This window comes from Ambystoma mexicanum, chromosome 1p (genome assembly GCF_040938575.1).
Source record: "Ambystoma mexicanum isolate Mex_15411 chromosome 1p, UKY_AmexF1_1, whole genome shotgun sequence".
Lineage (NCBI taxonomy): Eukaryota > Metazoa > Chordata > Amphibia > Caudata > Ambystomatidae > Ambystoma > Ambystoma mexicanum.
Window position 1 is genome coordinate 970,501,718 of NC_090921.1, and position 21,001 is coordinate 970,522,718.

The 21,001-nt window shown below is 40.8% G+C and overlaps 1 protein-coding gene across 2 annotated transcripts in view; it reads left to right on the forward strand.

Annotated features, from left to right (window-relative positions):
* The window catches only part of LOC138582504 (F-box/LRR-repeat protein 2-like), a 255,024-nt gene that overhangs the window by 84,162 nt on the left and 149,861 nt on the right, over nt 1-21,001 (forward strand). For both annotated transcript variants that reach the window (XM_069653857.1, XM_069653850.1), the window contains exons 3-4: nt 2,561-3,544; nt 3,928-4,143. In XM_069653857.1, the coding sequence (XP_069509958.1) occupies nt 2,561-3,544; nt 3,928-4,143 (1,200 nt within the window). The remainder of the gene's footprint in view (nt 1-2,560; nt 3,545-3,927; nt 4,144-21,001) is intronic.

A 21,001-nucleotide genomic window follows, 5' to 3' on the forward strand; every position in this document is an offset into this window, starting at 1 on the left:
TGGCGAGTCAGCTTTCAACAGTGCTCTATGTGGTTCGAATGTGGCTTTAGATGATGCGCTTCGAGAGTTTACTAGGATCAGTTTGACGATCGGTTCAGAATTAGTATGCTGGTTCGGGTCGGCAAGGGATGCAATGCTCCCGTGGTTCATGTCGAGTTGCGGTACAAAGTCTTAGCAATTTGATGCAGCGGTTCAACGTCGTCTGCATGGTGCACTGGTTCTCGGGCATCACGGGTGATGGGCTTTGCTGAGGTTACTCTGAATCGACTAGCTCGAAGATGCGAGTGGCGTCCCACAGTTCAAAGGCGAGTCCCAAAGGGAGCAGGGTGGGTCCCGCCCTGCTGGTTCGAAAGCAGTGAACTCAGTTTGAATGCACATTGAGTCCTTGTAGCTTTTTCCCTCTGGATGCTGTGAGTGCCGATCGAAGGGCTTTGGAAAGAGATGAGTCCTTGTTCTCATTCTCCCAACTTGGGGGAGGCTGGTTAACAGGTGCAGGAGTCCTTCACCTTCAGTCAGGTCATGAGTACCAGTGTAGCTGGCAGAGAGGCAGGTCTTGGTCCAGCAGCATTTAACCCCCAAGGTGCCTAAGGGATGGGTAGAGAGCATGGCTTGCCTCTGTCTTGGAACACTCCTCCACCTCATCGGTAAAGGACTTTTGAAAGATCTGCTGTTACAAAAGAGATCCAAATGAATTCTTCTTGAAGTCCAGGAATGAATCAAAGTAAGAGGGGAAGACCCCTTCCTAATAAAGGCAACAAGCTACAAGGGATTGGTTAAGAGCAAGTCTGCTTTAGTGGCTCCAGTCCATGTTAAGTCATGCCCAAAATGCTTAGCTGTGCAGGAAGTGTAGGAGACTGGAAGGAAAGGGAAGCCCACAGGAATCCAAGATTGAGGAATTCTTACACCCTTGTGCTCTGACTGACTGCCTAAAACCACCCCTTATTTGTCCCCGTACATCAAAGGCCCTTTGGTGTGCAACAGCCTGTTGTGAGGCAGACCTTGTTATGGAATTGCCTCTTTGAAGCCAGGCTCCCAGGTGATCCTCCGTTGTGAGTCACTGGGCCTGGCAGGGAGGAGTTGTCCAACCTCCCAGAGTATCAACAGAAGTAGGCATCCTGCCCTTAGTCCCATTCACTGGCATGCAGACAGTAGGGTGCCTGCATTGCTCCAGATAAGATTTCGAAGTGGGAGTATGTTACTCCTTTTGTTTAAAGGTTTGGAGTAAAATTAATTTTTTAGGGAGTAGAAGAGTAAGTCCCATTCCCAATGGGAGTATTTTATGAGAGAATAAAAATATGTTTTGAATATAAAAGAAATACTTCTTTGCACCTAGTTATATATACACTTTCGAAAGATACATTTTTATCTCTTCGGATCACGCAGTAATGATCGCAATTTCCTTCTGTGGCAATACGTGTACTACTGGTACACACATATCCAGGGAGCTTTGTGGATGAAAGTAGGGGGACAATGTGTCAGTTTTCTATTTTTTTTGGGGGGGGAGTATTTTTCCTCCTGATCTTTGTTTTTTGGTAATATGTGCCACTTTTTAGGGTGTAAATGTGGCAGATACAACCCTTATCTGTGGGGCTGGGTGCCTGGAATCCACATTGCCGCTCATAGCTGGACTAAACGTACAAAAATGGGCTGTAGCTTTTAATACGTATAAGAACTACTGGCCAGCATACCAAAGGCAGGTATTGCTTATATTTCCAGATTATCCTGCCAGCCAGTGATGGTTTAGCACAATTTGTACGGGTTTGGAACACATGTGCATACTTAAACACATCCTCTGTGCTGCAGTGACTTTGCTGTCTCACCAGCTGTCGAACAGGCACTTGTGACCTATGAACCTGGCCTGTGCCACAGGAGAGAAGATCTAAAGATCTGGGATACTATGCAGTTGGGCACAGGCATACACTATGCTTTTGGCATGGTGCTTGATGAAGGGGTGGGGGGGGCGGTCTGTTTTGCAGACTACTCTTTCTGAGATGGATTACTCCCATCATTTTACACTTAAAAAATAAAAATCAAAGCCAGAGCAGGCCTTCACTACCATTGCCAGATGGTAATCCTTCACAAGAATGGCGGTGGACAATACCTGATCTACAATGTGATAAAGAATGGTTAGTTTAGAGTATTAAAGTAGTATTGGTGAATGGCTTGTGTGGAGTCAGCATTTGAGACAAGTACGGGTTGTGAATGTAGTGGTGTGAATAGTGTGAGCAGGCTAAGCAATGAGTGATAATGTTGAGTGTTGAATGCACAGTGGCAGTAAATACTTGTAGTGGAATGGGTATTAGTGGAGAATGGTGAATGAATTTAAAGGTTTGTTTGGGAGGATTATCCATAATGAAGTGGTCTTTGGCAGGAGGACCAGTACATTAGCATGGTCTTCTTGCATGTAATGCTACACAACACCCACTGGGCACTAGCTTTTTGCACTGTTTCTTCAGGTTGACATTCAACCTTGTAGTTGTTGCTCTACCTCCATAGCAGTTTTGCTAATACTGGTTTAAGACTTGTTTTGATATGGCTTCTGTTTCTGTTTTCTCCTTAGAGGAAGCTTGTCTACTGCCTTCCTGCTACTTCATCTTCCCTCAGCACCATTGAAGGATTAGCGAGAAGGTGCTTGCCATGTATCAGTCTAAACAACCTGGACGCATCTACCATTTCAGGAGACATCGTACGATATGTGGCTTTCTATCTGGGGCCATACCTAGAGAGTGTAAACCTGCATGGAAGCAGCCTGACGGACTCCTCTTTCACAACACTTATTCAGAGCTGCCCCAACTTGCGCTCATTGGATCTTAGTGGATGCAACAGTCTGTTCATGTCTGGGACTCTTCTTTCCAAACCTGAGATTGCCCTGAGGGTTCAGGAGGCTTTGGCCAACCTCCAGGAGCTAAACCTTTCTGGCTTACGTTACCTGTCTGACCTCATATTCAACCGCTTTGCTCGTTGTACTCCCCGCTTGGAAAAGCTCTCATTGGCTCGCTGCCATATCACCTTTGAATTCGATCCCTACCGAGGTTCTAGTGAGTATAATTCTTCAGCTGTTCTCTCATTTCGGAATGTGTTAAGGTTCCTAAAGGAGAGAGTTAACAGTATGAGATCACTGGATTTAAGTGGCACAGGAATCACCACAGACGCAGTGCGCTCATTTGTACAGATAGAAGGGCTGAATCTGATGGAACTGTTCCTGCAGAACTGCAAGGATCTCTCTTCTGAAGCTACCGTCATTCTAAGCAAACATCAGCTTGACCTGGTTACCCTTGATCTTACTGGATGTTCTGAGTTGTCAAACAGTGCAATGGTAGCAGTGTCCTCCCATCTTCATGGTATCCAAAATCTTAGCATGGGGAAGGTCCGATGGCTGACAGACAAGGGCCTTGCTCGGATTGCAGAGCTGGAGAAACTGCGCACCCTGGATTTGTCAGAGTGCTCTTTGCTGAACGGAGCAGAACTGGCGAAGGGATTCTCTGCCCCTCACATCCATCCCAAACTGGCATCTCTCAATCTGTCCTGCTGTGCTATGCTGAAGGTATGTTCCTGTGTGCTGACCTAGGAAACTGAATTTAATGTGGTAGCTGGCAAGAACTATACAAAATTATTATTATTATTATTATTATTATTATTATTTCCTTTTGATGGATTAGTACTACCCTTCCCTTGGGCACTAACCTCCATTGTTCTCATCTGTGCCACTCTTTAAAGTGCATGTCTCTTACTTCTTCTGAATGCATAGGGAGACTTACAATAGCTATATTGCATGCATAGAAGGGATTATGGGGATACTTTGTGCATATGCCAATTTCATCCTTAAAGAACTGTTTGCTACTTTAGTTCCTTTCTACCAGGTGTAGTGACATCTTCTTCTGTTGGGACTTTTACTATGCACTGATTGCTATTGTTTTTTCTCCTAAGGATATGTATATGCTCTCGTTGGCACGTTCTCTTAGCAGTTGTTTGCGTGTTTTGGACCTTTCCTCCTGCATGGCCCTCACGGATTTAACAGTGCGTGCCATTTCCACGCATCTTATCCATCTGACTGTGCTGCGACTCGCCTGGTGTAAGGAGCTGACAGATTGGGGACTGCTAGGATTAGAGGAGCCTAAGGAGGAGGTCAACCCACAAGAAGAGGTGAGGTAGCAAAGACACTTCTCCCTACAAGCTCTTGGATGCACTGCAGTGGTATCCCTCAAAAGGCATTGGCTGCTTAATTAGGATCCAGGATGTGGCATTTGTTTCCATTCATGGCTCACAATGGTGTTCAAGAAGTGGCAAACATGTATTACTTCAGGTGGCAGTTAGAGTATTATTAAAGAGGGACATACTAAATATAGATTTGTGAACCTTTCACCTTATGATATGCCCAATAGCTGAATGTCTCTTGTTGTTTTGGATGTGTGGTATTTTAATATCGTCTTAGGTATTTGGGTTCATATAAGCTTGATTGGTTAATTGATGCTATAGCCCATCTTGCGTTGTGGTGGTGATGTTTCTCTATCATGGTATCTTTATCAATAGTCATAAACATGTAATGGCCCTGCCTATGAGCAGGATCACTTTTCATAAAATAAAGCTATATATCCTTTACAAATTAGAAAAGAAATGCATTGCTTGAGTTTTTTCCATATTCCAAAAAGCGTGCAACAGTATTACAACTACTAACATCCCCTTCCCTATAACAGTAAAAAGATAACCTGGAAAGCTAAAGGCAAGCAATGATGAGTAGAAAAAAGAAATGGATATAAGAATGCCAGTGCAGTTTAGGTGCTCTAGTATCCCACCATGCAGTGTCATGGCAGTTACACTCAGTTAATTTTTCTGCTGCATGGAGCATGAGTCTCTGGACACTTTTGTAATTGGACGTTTGTACTTCTCAAGCAGTTTTTCAAGTTCAAGCAATGTTGGTTTTGCAACTAATTAGGGAAATACATTTTTGTGGAAGAAACAGATGAATGAAAACATTTTCACCTCATTTTGGGGGTTTGCTCCTTTCCATAAAGTCACGATTCCCACATCTGTGTCTCAATGGCAGACGTTTGCAATTATGACGGCATCAAATCCAACTCACTCCAAATGAATCTCTGGGATGCAAGAAGCAGCACCATGGGTCCTTTTCAGGGCACAATATCAGGAAGACTACACCTCTGACGTCCACTACCCCTCGGAGACCTGCATGAGCCCTTATCGTACACTGTGGGTGACCACTCTGCAAGAAAAGATATGTCTGAATCAAACTTGAGACAATAAAATAGAAGAGGGCCCCCTACTGCGTTTGGGGCTGTGGGCCACGGGATTATCGACAACTTCAAAAAAGGGACCATATAGCATATTTACAAAGTCTTTGGAGACACAATGTGGAATGTGCATGGGGAAACAAGGTTTATTTCATTACCACATAATTGCTGCAACCACCCCCTTTGGCTTTTTTCAGATTGTGGGGCCTTTTGAACCTTAGTAGTACCCGGCGAGAGTCAACCAGAATTAAACAAACATTCTGAGTGGCCTTTGCCAGGTCCATAACTCGCCGGGTATCCCTCGTCTGGAATTCCATTCCTTTGTCCCCGGCGGGGGGTGTGGCAGCCCCTCAGCTAATGAGGAGGCTCGAAATGGGGTCATCCCCACTCCGAGCCTGCTCACGGCTGTAGGTCGCCATTCTCCCCCGCTGGGGATTCAGGTATGTTTTTTTTCTTTCGCTCAGGCCTGTAACTATGGATCCCGGGGCATTGCCTGACTCTGTAATGGCCTCACGGCTCGGGGCATATTGCTTAAATACATGTTGTTTCCCTATATGCTTCTGTCTCTGAGTTGTTCAGTCTCATTAGTTGTCACTTTTTGGTGATAGCTATGCACTGGGTGTCGTGAATTTTTGAGTGGGTCTCACATGAGATCAACATCTGTTCTTAACTGATGTGTTTTGTATGGCATAATCATGATTGTGTCCTCATGAATGTTTTCCTTGGAATATGGTAATGAAATAAACAAAAAATGAGGAACCTTTTGGGTGGGTGTACCTTTGGTTGGACCTCAGCGCCCTTATGTGTATTTACTGGTTTCCTTATATACGGTCACATGGAATAGTAACAACGGAGTATCTGGTTCCTCAACTCCGTTTAGTTGAAAAAAAGTTCCAAGTAGTTACTTTAGCATGTAGCCCATGCGCCCACGTTGCTCTGAGAAAAAAGACAAATAACCCTTTTCTCAGTTTTGCAATGTAATTTTTTCAGATTTTTTCCAAACGACAGTGCCCTTTGTGATTACACATGTTTCGACGATCACCGTCTTTCTCAAATCAGGGCTAATCGTGTTACAAATACAGGTCACCATTTAGCAAAATCATGAAATGATACCATTTCCATTGTATGTTGTGTGCAGTTTTAACAGCACATATTCAATTGTATGGTATTAAAAATCATCCAAATGTATATATTTTTGTAATTTAAACATCCATTACAAAAAACCCCATTCAAGAGATTGGTCGTAGGGGGAGGGTTAAAGGGTAGGAGTGTTTAGGAATGGTAGAAACAACATAAAAATATTTTGCATTGTAAAACATTTTTAATAAAAAGAAAAGATGAAAAAATATGTTAGTTTATAAGGGTATGTACCTTGACATTATAAACATAAACCACATTGCCATGTTCCTTATTTCATTGCATTTGCTTAAACATCCTTGGAAAAAATGGTTTGTATGGTATTTAGGTTTGGACTAAAAAGTGCTTACCCAATTGTACTTGTCCACGTTTATACTCGTCTTTTGTATCTAGTCACGGGTTAAATCCCAGCCTAATTGAGAAAATAAATGAATATGTGTCATGACATGTGCTTTGGTACAAAGCAATCTGGATAAAATCCCAATCTTGCTCAATAGTAGACCTAGATGTCTGAACCCAAAGCATTGCGTTATCCGCATGTTATTTTTGAGAAATTCCTGACTTATTCTATAAGGACATGCAGGTTAAATGCCCCATTATGTTGTCTCATAGTCATACAAACGTCCACTCAGTCTCACTTTAAAGTTTCCCCTTGTTTTTTTTTTTTTTTTTAAATAACAACTTAATTAACATGGCGGCACTAAGGAAGTGCTCATTATGTTCAAAGTGTCTTTTCAGCACCTGTAATAGCATTACGTGTGTATCTAAGGCAATGGTGATCCCTGGGGAGCCCCTCATGCACGCTTGCCTTCCTTTTCATTCTCGTGCAAATGCGTCCTCGTATGCTCCGCTTCCCTGCCGAGCTTTCTTCTGTAAACACTTGCGTTGCCTAGCAACATAGTCCTAATGCCTTTTCCATTACCGGCAGCCATACTTTGGGCTCGAATCATAGTTAGATTAATGTATCTGAGTAATGTCAATGCAAACTGCATTTTTATTCAAGTGACTTTGATAAAAGTAAGTTTAGATATCTTGTCTTCTTTAAGCTAAATGAATCCATTAAGTAGAGAATTAAAGAAAACAAAAAATATGCTACACCACTTTATCGGTTGTCATTGTCTTGCTTCAATTTCTATTATGGGGACCATGTTTTGGGCAACGTTATTGTTACTCATAGTAAATCTGTGACTTTAGATAACACTAATACCATGTTGCTTATAATTATATTTTTAAAATTTAATGTGTTGGAAATATGTGTTAGCCATTATTCTTTATTTATTTATTAATATACGGAGCATGTGGGGGTACCAGTTCGCACCCTGATTGGACAAATTAGTTGGGAAGACTACCATTACTTTAGAGCAGTCGTGTAGTGTTTAGGTCCCATGTCATCTAATTGTGTGAGTTTTTAAGGTATTTCATTTGTATGACTATGAGACAACATAATGGGGCATTTAACCTGCATGTCCTTATAGAGTAAGTCAGGAATTTCTCAGAAATAACATGCGGATAACGCAATGCTTTGTGTTCAGACATCTAGATCTACTATTGAGTAAGATTGGGATTTTATCCAGATTGCTTTGTACCAAAGCACGTGTCATGACACATATTCATTTATTTTCTCAATTAGGCTGGGATTTAACCCGTGACTAGATACAAAAGACAGAGTATAAACGTGGACAAGTACAATTGGGTAAGCACTTTTTAGTCCAAACCTAAATACCATACAAACCATTTTTTCCAAGGATGTTTAAGCGAATGCAATGAAATAAGGAACATGGCAATGTGGTTTATGTTTATAATGTCAAGGTACATACCCTTATAAACTAACGTATTTTTTCATCTTTTCCTTTTCTTTTTATTTTTTTACAATGCAAAATATTTTTATGTTGTTTCTACCATTCCTAAACACTCCTACCCTTTACCCCTCCCTCTACGACCAATCTCTTGAATGGGATATTTTGTAATGGATGTTAAAATTACAAAAATATATACATATGGCGGATTTTTAATACCATACAATTGAATATGTGTGTTAAAACTGCACACAACATACAAAGGAAATGGTATCATTTCATGATTTTGCAAAATGGTAACCTGTATTTGTAACACGATTAGCCCTGATTTGAGAAAGACGGTGATGGTCAAAATACGTGTAATCACAAAGGGCACTGTCATTTGGAAAAACATAAGAAAAAATTAAAATTCCAAAAATTACATTGCAAAACTGAGAAAAGGGCTATTTTGTCTTTTTTCTCAGAGCAACGTGGGCGCATGGGCTACATGCTAAAGTAACTACTTGGAACTGCTTTTCAATTAAACGGAGTCGAGGATCCAGATACTCTGTTGTTACTATTCCATGCACCCGTATATAAGGAAACCAGTAAATACACATAAGGGCGCTGAGGTCCAACCAAAGGTACACCTACCCAAAAGGTTCCTCAGTTTTTGTTTAAGTTCTGACATTTGGTACCTAGGACCTTGCAGACCAGGATCAAACCACACAACATAGAGCCATAATGGCAGAATATTTAGAAACCAGGGAAGAGGACGCCGTAAACCTGTTTGCACCAAAAGGAAGCAACGCACATGCATTTGCATCAAACCTGCCAAAACCAAGGGAAGACCTACGGTACAAATTCGTAAAATTGGAAAGAGCATCCCGAAAAGAAGTAGACAAATACTGGGAAATCATCTCTCTCAAAAATTATGTATCAAATAAACAGATTCCAAGAGGACTAAGGATACTCATTTTTCCAGATTTTACTAAAGATGATAAAGACTTAGCCGAATCATGGGAACAAAACCTAAATCAGAGTTCAAATACTATGCTAGAACTTTTAATAGAACATGCCACAATAGAACATAAAAGAATAACGGAACAAATTGAGGCAATCAAGAAGGATATTAAAGAAGCAAAAGCTCTGGAAGTAACGAAAGAAAAAAACTATCAAAAAATGTTTGAAATTTTAAAAGAATACCAGGATGAGATCAAATTAAGAAAAATGAGGAAATTCTTTATGGAGAACAGAGATTATGAGGATGACATGGTTTATACCTTTCAGGACAAATAGACATTTAACTAAACCCATCTCACAGGAGAGTACACCAAATACGTCACCTGGCAGCTCAGATGCAGACTCGGAAGGGGACCAAGAAAAAGATACAGAACTGATAGACAAAACATCTGAAGGACATGGTTTTCTAAATCAAATTAGGAGGTATGAGAAAGGCAATAGACTCAATTATCAGAAACAAGTGCGTTTTTTACTACCGCAACAGACAAATCAACAACCGCCTCCCGCAGGAGGAGGGGCAAACATGGGAGTGGTAGACACAGGAAACCCAGATGCGCTAGAAGATTTCAGGCGCCTCACAAGAGCAGGGGTGAGAGAAGCAGCGAAATGGAACAAATGAATGACCTATTGTTGAACATATCGAACTACCAGTTGAAACCAGATGAATTTTCATTATTGAATAAAGGATTTACTTTTGCACCATCTGCGCGCTTTCTTGACACAGAATTTCACATAGACTTATTCAAATTTGTTAGAAAACTTAAACTAAAGAAATATTTTTACACACAAACCTCAGCATTTCGTACCAAAGAAACAGCAGTAGAAGAAAGTACCCTCACCATTGAAGATTTAACTAATATCCATTTACTGAGATCTCTACAAGAAACAAGAGAATGACCGATTCATGAGACTCTACAAGAACTTCAAATTAGACAAACTGGTCTTACTACTAAGGAATTGAAATCTAAATTCACCCCACAACTAATGCCAGAAAACTTAGTGGACACTTTTTATAAATCAGTTACCAAAGATATCAATGACTTTATCGATGCCAGATCTAAGAATAGAAGTAAAATTAAGTACGCATATGACAATTTGACAATTGCGGAAAGAAAAGCTCTCTTAAATCTGAAACAAAACCACAACCTTGTTATAAAAGGAGCAGATAAAGGAGGTAAGATAGTGATGGAACGAGAAGATTATGTAAAAATTGCAATGAACCACTTGAACACACAATCTTGTTGTACCAAACTGCAATCCAATCCGAAATTGGAGATATTATCTGATTTAAAAGATGCGATTACAACATGGCACAGACAAGGACTCATTACGGATGATGAGAGACACTTTCTGGATATGAAACAGCCAATTCTACCTGCAATTTACTTTCTCTCGAAGATCCATAAAGAATATGAAATCATTCCGGAGGGGAGACCCATTTTAAGCGGAATAGGGTGGGCCACTATGAATATGGCACACTACATTGATGATATATTAAGACTGTTGGCTATGAAAACTAAATCGTACCTAAGAGACACAACCTCAGCAATTAACAAATTGGCTACAATAGAATGGCAAAAAGATTATCTACTTTCTACTTGGGATGTGAGATCCCTCTACATCTATAAGACATGACACTGCTATAGAAACTATTGACTATACCTTCTCCAAGGAAACGGCATCTAACTACCAATCAGTAAGCATGCTCAAAGAAATGCTACTATTGACACTACAAAATAATGTCTTTATATTCAATGGACACTTTTACAAACAAACCAGAGGGGTAGTGATGGGGATCAAATACGCCCCGGCCCTTGCGAACTTAACAATGGCTATGTATGAGGACAAGCACATTTATGTAGATGAGTCTTATGAATCAAATGTGGTACTATGGACACGGTATATAGACAATGTTTTGCTTATTTGGAAGGGGAAGGAAGAAGGACTAGAGAACTTTAGAAAGAGAGCCAATCAGAATACGATGGGGATTGAATTCACTGGCAATTCAAGTGCAAATGAGATCAACTTCTTAGACCTCAACATCTATGTATCATCCAACTCTCTCAAGACAAAATCCTACAGAAAAAGTACAGAAGCAAACTCACCCTTACTAGCCACCAGTTGTCACTATAATCCAGTGATCAGGAACATACCAAAGGGTGAATTTATCAGAGCCCGAAGAAACTGCTCTGAACAAGAAACTTTTGATAATGAATGTAAATACTTACAAGCAGGTTCAGGGCAAGAGGATAGGGAAAGAAAACTATAGCGAAAGCACAGGAGAAAGCAACACAACTTAATAGGGAAAGTACTTTTACTACCAATAAATTGGATTCAACTGGAAAACGGAAACTCAGCTTCATCACCACCTATTGTCCTGATATCATTGTTCTAAGGAGAATACTGAAGAAAAACTGGCATTTATTACAATTAGATCCCAATGTGAAGAAATATATTGAAGATGGCCCATCCATGATCTATAAAAGAGCTAAAACAATCAAGAACATACTAAGTCCTTCTTTTCTTCCAGAGAACAAGAATGTCAATCCGATAACATGGCTTCCAAAGCCACCTAAAGGATTTTGTAAATGTGGCACATGTTCAATGTGCAAACATGCATCCAACAGCATATCGACCTTCAAAGATAAATATGGAATAACACATATCATAGAGGATCAAATTAACTGCAAAACAAAATATGTAGTTTATGCTATAATTTGCCAATGTCAGGAGATCTACATAGGAAGTACCATCCGGCAATTAAGAACAAGAATACGTGAACACTTATCGAGTATTGGAAGAAAAGAGACACATTTTCCACTAGCCCCAAACTGGCAAAGGAATTACCAGTTAAATGATAAGAAAATGCTGAGATTTGTTGGTCTTAAGAAAGTGGTATTAGGCCCAAGAGGCGGAGACCAGGAAATGAAACTCCGACAAGAAGAAGCACAATTGATTTGTAAATTGAGCTCAGTAGAGAGGGGCCTGAATTCCGACAACGAAATGGCCTCTTTTTTGTAATAGGGAACCAACGAGTTTAACCCAGAGATGTAATACCTGGAAAAATAGGAATGTATGGTATTGGGTGACAGGGGACCCTAAAGGGCCAATAGTTAACAGACTACTACAATGGTGACTTCAAATCAATGATTGAATACTTTAAAAACTCACACAATTAGATGACATGGGACCTAAACACTACACGACTGCTCTAAAGTAATGGTAGTCTTTCCAACTAATTTGTCCAATCAGGGTGCAAGCTGGTACCCCACATGCTCCGTATATTAATAAATAAATAAAGAATAATGGCTAACACATAAAATTTAAAAAATATAATTATAAGAAACACGGTATTAGTGTTATCTTAAGTCACAGATTTACTATGAGTAACAATAACGTTGCCCAAAACATGGTCGCCATAATAGAAACTGAATCAAGACAATGACACTCGACAACGTGGTGTAGCATATTTTTTGTTTTCTTTAATTCTCTACTTAATGGATTCATTTAGCTTAAAGAAGCCAAGATATCTAAACTTACTTTTATCAAAGTCACTCGAATAAAAATGCAGTGTGCATTGACATTACTCGGATACATTAATCTAACTATAATTCGAGCCCACAGTATGGCTGCCCTAATGGAAAAGGCAGTAGGACTATGTTGCTAGGCAACGCAAGTGTTTACAGAAGAAAGCTCGGCAGGGAAGCGGAGCACATGAGGACACATTTGCACGAGAATGAAAAGGAAGGTAATCACTATTGCTTTAGATACATGCGCTGTCACGTGGATTGTTTGAGTTTTAAACAGTAATGCTATTACAGGTGCTGAAAAGACACTTTGAACATAATGAGCACTTACTTAGTGCCGCCATGTTAATTAAGTTGTTATTAAAAAAAAAAAACAAACAAGGGGAAACTTTAAAGGACTAAGTGGACATTTGTATGACTATGAGACAACATAATGGGGCATTTAACCTGCATGTCCCTGTAGAGTAAGTCTGGAATTTCTCAAAAATAACATGCGGATAACGCAATGCTTTGTGTTCAGACATCTAGGTCTACTATTGAGCAAGATTGGGATTTTATCCAGATAGCTTTGTACCAAAGCACGTGTCATGACACATATTCATTTATTTTCTCAATTAGGCTGGGATTTAACCCGTGACTAGATACAAAAGACAGAGTATAAACGTGGACAAGTACAACTGGGTAAGCACTTTTTAGTCCAAACCTAAATACCATACAAACCATTTTTTCCAAGGATGTTTAAGCGAATGCAATGAAATAAGGAACATGGCAATGTGGTTTATGTTTATAATGTCAAGGTACATACCCTTATAAACTAACGTATTTTTTCATCTTTTCTTTTTCTTTTTACTTTTTTACAATGCAAAATATTTTTATGTTTTTTCTACCATTCCTACACACTCCTACCCTTTACCCCTCCCCCTACGGCCAATCTCTCGAATGGGTTCTTTTGTAATGGATGTTTAAATTACAAAAATATATACATATTGCTGATTTTTAATACCATACAATTGAATATGTGTGTTAAAACTGCACACAACATACAATGGAAATTGTATAATTTCATGATTTTGCAAAATGGTAACCTGTATTTGTAACACGATTAGCCCTGATTTGAGAAAGACGGTGATCGTCAAAACACGTGTAATCACAAAGGGCACTGTCATTTGGAAGAAATCAGAAGAAATTAAAATTCCAAAAATTACATTGCAAAATCTGAGAAAAGGGTTATTTGTCTTTTTTCTCAGAGCAACGTGGGCGCATGGGCTACATGCTAAAGTAACTACTTGGAACTGGTAATCAAATAAACCTTGTTTCCCCATGTACAGTCCACATCGTGTGTTCAATTGTTTTGCAAATATGCTGCATGGTCCCTTTTTTTCAGTTGAATCAAACTTGACTGGAGGGGCAAAAAATTAAAGTTGCAAGCTACTAGCCAGCCATAAACATTCACTTGCCACCTCAATTTTGTACATACACAGCACACCATTTCTTACTTGTCAAATATCACTAGCCAATGTGCAAATTGTGCAGCCTGCTTGAGAGAATATTCTTTTTTTTTTTACTGTAGACTCTGTTCCTTCTCTGTAACTTACTGATGAATTCCTTCCTTTCATGGACCTCTTTCTGAAAGCAGCAGTGACCTTCAATGTTGCTTAACCAATACCAAAGCAGGACAGTGTGTAACTAGTAGGTCGGGTGGAATTGTGATAGCAATTCCTTGCAGGTGGTGCATTGTTAAGAACATTGGACCAGTAACATTAGTCAAGACTAACAACTTCACAGTGCACAAAATCATCAAATTGGACCACGTAACCAGATCAAATTTACCTGTTGGGCTCGTTCATTACCATATTGCACTATAGGAAATCATTACAGCCCAGAGGACCACCTTTGCCTTTCATTTAACTGGTTCTGAGTCTATAAAATCTAAAATGTAGACTTTCCTTATACCTGCCCTTGCACATCATCCATAGACCTATGGTCAGAAGTGTAGAGCTCCTGAGTCAGACCACCTCTTTGTAAGAAAACTTTCACCACTGGACTCATTGGTGGAGTCTGCAATTCATTCTGTAACTCATGCTTCAGTTACCATGTAGCTAAAAAGGTTACAAGAAGAAAAATGATGCTTATACATCCAAATCTTTGGGTGTAAATCAATGAAGGAAAGGTTACAGTCCTTATTGCATGACTCTGTGGACTGGTTTTTATCAACATCTTGAAGCACCCTATGTGCAACAGTAACAGCAGTACTGTCAAGCCCCAACGACAACAGGCCAAAGTAAGAAAAACCAGAGCGGAATAGGAGTTCAACACTTGGCCCAAGGAAAGTCTCCCATTGCCTTGAAACAATATTCCATCCTTTCCTCTCTCACCACAGACCACCAGGTAGCTGGAAACATCTTGGGCCATTTTCCTGCCTGAAATATATGAAGGTATGTGGGTGCTTAGTGATATGCAGAGTGTTATGTAAAATTGTCAGCTCTTCTTTGTGAGAACACCCCTCCCCCAAATATTGTCCTGTTTTTTTTGCATCTGCCTGTTCTTTTGAGTTATTGTGGTTCTTTTTAAACCTCACTTAAAACAAACTCTACCCTTTTATGGGAAGCCCTTGCAGTGCCTATGGCTACCAGAGTCGGGTGTACCCTTGTAACCCTTTATTTACCCCTTGCTGGTGACATAGTTTCATGTTTTATACAGTGACAGGCTCAGTGTATTGAACTGATTTATGCTGGGTAAGGGTAAGGGAGGTACCCTAATCAACGTCCCTGTTTAAAATATGTCACCAATGGAGTTTGGCTGGTGATCCAGGGTTGGATGGTTGCCAAAACCTGGGACTGCTGCATACCTTGTGATAGGGGCCTGTTTAAAATATGTCACCAATGGAATTTGGCTGGTGATCTAGGGTTGGATGGTTGCCAAAACCTGGGACTGCTGCATACCTTGTGATGGGGGGACTGGGCACTCCACAATCTCCTGCAGTTTTAGACCCACCACAACTTGGTCTAACATCATTGAAGGCTATTGTTCTGCAACAGAGAGGATCCTACCCATGAAAGCCATCTGTTACCCTGAGAGCCATAAGTTACAAATTATAGGAGCCAATGTCATTAAATTGAAGATCGATCAATGTAATATCTATGACAATGCATGTAGAGATTTATATACAGATTTAGACTGGCCAGTAGATTGTGCTTGCTGTTAAATTCGCCCTTAAAAAAAACTGGAACCTCCAGGGAGAAGCCCAAAAGTTTCACACAGTCTGGGGCACAGCTCTAGAACATTTACAGAGTGACTACATGATACAATGGTGCCCCCACAAAATATGTATCTTGGACCTTTATACCTAAAATGGATCTCTAGAGAACTTGCAGCCGGTACAGAGACTTCATCCATATTCCGACGGGTGGGGTGGGGGGGAGAGGAGGAGGGAGAGTTTGGGCCTCACGTTGGGTCCCATGTTGTTTAATTACATGCACAGGTGAAAGCATGTCTGTAACAATAGAAATGCCAATAAAAAATGTTTAAACAAAAAAAAAAAAAAACTGAAAAAAGATTGGGAAAGCAACTTTACCTATACAAGTGAACTCTGGAACTACAAGCAATTAGAGGGAATAGTACACACATATTTCCGCCCACAAGTCTACTTTCTACGCTGCCCTGATCCATTTTTAAGAAACCTTTGCTTATTAATGAGAGTTAACCAATTGCTAGTTAGGGCAATCCATGGTGCCAAATGGCAGTTGTCCAAAACTGAACGTTGTTGCCGCATTTGCAAGACATTGGAAAATCTTGAATCAGTAAGACACGTGCTGACTGGATGTCCTGTATTGTCACAATGGTATATGTCAATGTATGGGCGATATGTACACCATTACACCACCATACAAACTGATCACCTTTGGTACTACAGCCTAAACCCGCCCTCCGAGTCTATGCACATTGCACTTTACTGTGTTTGGCTTAAAGCTTTGTCAGCTTTTGAAACATGAAATAAGATAATATGATAATTGGAATGAAATGTTTGAGGTTTTTAGTAGAAGAAAATCTAAAATGATTTTAAAGAATGGATACTTATTGGCATTATTAATTAATTGATTGTTATGATTAAGTAGTGTGATGTGTAAAATTGTAAGGTGCTGATGATGTAGATAATAATAAGAATTAAATAAAAAATAGTGTTGAGACCCAAATCATAATTGATTGGAAATTAGAAAGCTGTGTGTAGATTGTTAATAGCCTGCGTTGAATTGAATTGATCTGATTGAATTGAATGAAGTTGGATTTTATCTGATATATGTCACTTTATGTAAGAGCAATTTGTAACAGTCGTAGAAGTTCTTTGGAACTAAAAACAACTATAACAATAAAAAATAAAATAAAATAAAAATTAAGGTTACTCGTTACACTGAAGTCGAGGTTTGTCCTTAAAGGGACAGCTTCTTTCCTCTGATAATCATGGTACATGGTAAGTTTGTCTTTGTTTTTATTGCTTTTAGGCATCTCAGATAATCCCATGTATGCCATCATGGAGAATGGGTTAGGGAGTTCATTAGAGGAACAGGAGTCCTTGTCCCCTAAGGGGGAGTCTCTCCCAGTGAAGTCCCATTTCCCAGACCCCTAAGGTGAGGGTCTTGCGGAGAGGGCTCACCTCCCTAGCCTCAAAGGGGGAAGCTCACTTTGGGGACAAGGGAGGAATTCCCTCTATTCGTCACACCATATAGAACCCTTTTCTAATATCCAGGAAATTTTTCTTTTACAGGTTTGCTTGTACATGACAAATAAGGGCTAGGTTTTGTGCCTAGCACTGTAGACCACCCAGAACCTCAAAGTATGCTTGCAGCAGGTGGTACCTCTAGGGAGGATTTCTGCAAAGTTCAGGAGGGAGTGTACCACCCTTGAGGGCTTGAGGTAGCCAGCATGCTCCAGAAAGAGGGGTAGACCCCTGGGAAACACAATATTTAGAGACAATGGGTTCCTGTAGGGGACATCCCATTAGAGTCCTGTGCTGGGAAGCACAATAGGTTGGTGATCCCCTTAGGATCCCGGCGCTTCCTACTACATTTGGCCAATGAGGTGCCTTTGTATGGCCACAAGGCTGCAAAGAGGTCAAAGTGAAGATTGTCTATATTTCTACTGGCCCAAAATGCAGGTATAGGTACAATACCACTGTAAGTTATGCAGCTTAGCAGTTGTTTGGCAAGGCTGTGCTAAAATACTTAAGTGCCTGTCTCTGTTGTGGGCGTTCCTTTTAGGAAGGTAGTGATCAACCTTGTTGATCCCCTTGACCCTCCTACTGACTTCAGTAAAGTGTGTGCGTGCGTGCGTGCGTACACGTACCAATTTATCAATAACACCCAAATAAGGTTATGTAGAATGAAGAAGGCCAGAAAACCTTCCATATTTGGTGCTCAGTAGGGAGCGGGGTAAGATTATCTCCCCTGTCCTCAGTGGGCGCGTAGGGCAGTGTTCTAAACATTTTCCTTTTTTTGCTTTTCAGCCACGCTTTGTAAGACCCCCAATCGCTTTTCTTTTCAAGTCTCTAATTATTTTAAGCAAGGGTCTTTGTAATCCTCACATGCCACTGTAATTTTATCTTTTATGAGAAGCTGTGGTAGACTTTATGGCCATCGGGGCCAGGCATATTCTTGTACCCCCTTTTCATGCCCCTTGGTGAGTTCCCATACCTGTGAAGGCTGGCTGCAGTTTTATTGTTTTGCATGACACTGCTGTGCACCATCTTTTGTACTGTGAGGTAGCCTCCAGTGTCTCTATAGTAGTCAACATGTCTACCCTATTGTTTTTTATCCCTACAAACCACTCACCGTCTTTGTTGTATTCCTCCTTCTCGTTGCTGGGAATTACCATATATAGTAATTGCCTTTCACAGTCTATGGCGAGAGCCCACAAAGGCAGGCCAATAAATGGAACTGGCTTAGGCTGGGAGTGGGATTGGGAGGGCCTGACAGATATCCTAAACCACATTCCTATTTGAATAATATCAAAGATGGAGTTTGGCTTGCCATTTTAAAGTGGAAGGCTGCCAAAACCTTGAATGATGCACACCTTGTAAAAAGAGGGCTTGCGGTAGCAACAGCCCTCCACTTTTGTATACATGAAAAGGATATCCATCCATCCTTCAGTTGACCACTGAACCCGAATCGGAGGAATCGGCAAGGACCATGAGGGGCACCGGCTACTCCATCTGGTAGCTTTGTACTGTCCTCCTTAAATTGGAGGTCTGCCTCACTTTGACCAGGGGAAGCCTGCCAAATGTGTTTCCCTTACCTGAATTGCAGGCACAGTCAATTCGCCCACCTTCATGACTTGTTGGGTCTCCCCTGAATCTCTTAAACTCGAGGAGTACTTATCGTGTCAGGGGGCTCCTACTGTGCTGGAACCCAGCTGTTTTGTTTGCCTGCTCCCATTTGTGCTGACTCCTTCAAAGGACATCCTATCTTGTGGTATTGCTCCTGTTGTCCAGACTGTTCTGGCTGCTTGTGGTGAGTCTTTTGTCAGCTCCAGAGTCAACTCTGATCCAGCGTTGCTGCATTTTCTGTGCCCCTTCATCATCATGGTTTGCCTGGAAGAAGTTGTCCTTTATTATGGATCCCAACGGCATGGCTTTTATATATTTTTTTTATATTTTGGCACTGTGGATTTTGCCAGTTGGATTGAATCCCAGCACACAAATCTGTCTTTGAACTCATGACCCCTGCGCCTTCATCACAGTACACTTCTGTGTGGTGTGAGGAGTCAGGAATGAAACTCGGACACAAGTTAGCCATGTTTATGGTTAACAAAACAGTTGGGAAAAGGCCTTTCTGACCCTGCTCGAAGAGGAATTTCACTACCTAAAACCAAAAACTAAGGATCTGTCTGTGTCAGGTTGTCAAAATCAAAATCGACCTTGTGTTCAAAAGTTCTATTCTGCCCCACACACTATAAACTAAACTATAAGGTGAAAAGGGAAATGTCTTTAACCTTAGGTGATTGCAAAAGAGTTTGCAAATGAAGAATAAACAGTTTCAACACAAATGTTCTCCAAGGGCGGAAAGCCTTGGTTCCAGAGGGTGGTTCCCGAGCCCTGGAATTCTCCTTAATACAAAGGATTGTTGGTGTAACTGTTTGTATCTTTCTTGGCCTACAATAGTACTGTTTATTTACACTTCCACTTCTTTCAAAAAGTTCATTTTGTCTGATAAACACAGTTCTATATTTCCTCTTGTAGACTTGCAACTGCGTGGTATACTCCCCTGCTAGGACTTCTCATTCACTTGTGTTTGCCTGGTATATGCTCCTGCTAGGACTACTTACTGGTATATTCTCCTGCCAGGGCTTCTTGTATTCACACACAATTGTAATTGCGTGGTTTACTCTCCTGCCAGGACTTCTTATCATTACACGTTGTTCCTCTTTTACGTCCACAATTGTGCATACCTTCTTTGGTATATTAAATCTCCTTGATACATCATTCGATTTGGCTTACGCGCATATTTGTATTCCATACAATCATACCTTGTTAGGGGTCTTATTTGCAATATGCTTTCTTGTTTCTCATTCAGTCTCTTTACTTTCTCTCGTTCTGTAGCTGTAATTATTCCAGTTCGTGTTTGGCACGGTCGCTGAAATGCCCCGGGGTCCCCGCAGTGTTTGGGCTGACTCATTGGCGTTCCCGGCCCCGTTCGTGCCCATCGGAAAATGTTTACCGCCGCTTTTGCCTCTGGAATGCTCTCGCTTCGCTCCAATGCCTCAGCACGCCTGTCTCGATCCAGGTCCCGGTAGGTAGAACTTTGCTTTCTGTGGTTGTTGCACGGCCAAGAGTTTTCCACTGCCTCCTGGCTTGTCTACGCGTGACCTGCAGGGTTTCTATTTTGCCCTTCTAGTGAGCCTCTTGTCTCCGCCACACCATTCATGCTTCGAGGCCTCAGGAGCTTTGTGGATGAAGGGCACTTCTTCCAAGCAGCAGCAGCCTCTATGACTTTGCCTTCTGTCTTTAAATCTCCCGCTTGCAGGTATATTTTGAAAACAACTATAATGCTCATTGACCTTGTGGCTCCTTTCGTTCTGCACTGCTCTTTCCTTTTTCCTCGTCCCAGTATTCAGGTGATTCTGGGAATGGTAGTCCGTGCTTGGTACAAGATTAAGGTTTTATGAGTTTTTTACAAAAAAGGACCGAACACAAGAAACTACAACTTAAGTTACTCCTAGGCAGCTGCGTTGCTAAAACAATAAAACACAAAAATGTAAAAAGAGTCCTTCAAATATTAAAAAAATAAGAGTGCCTAAAAAT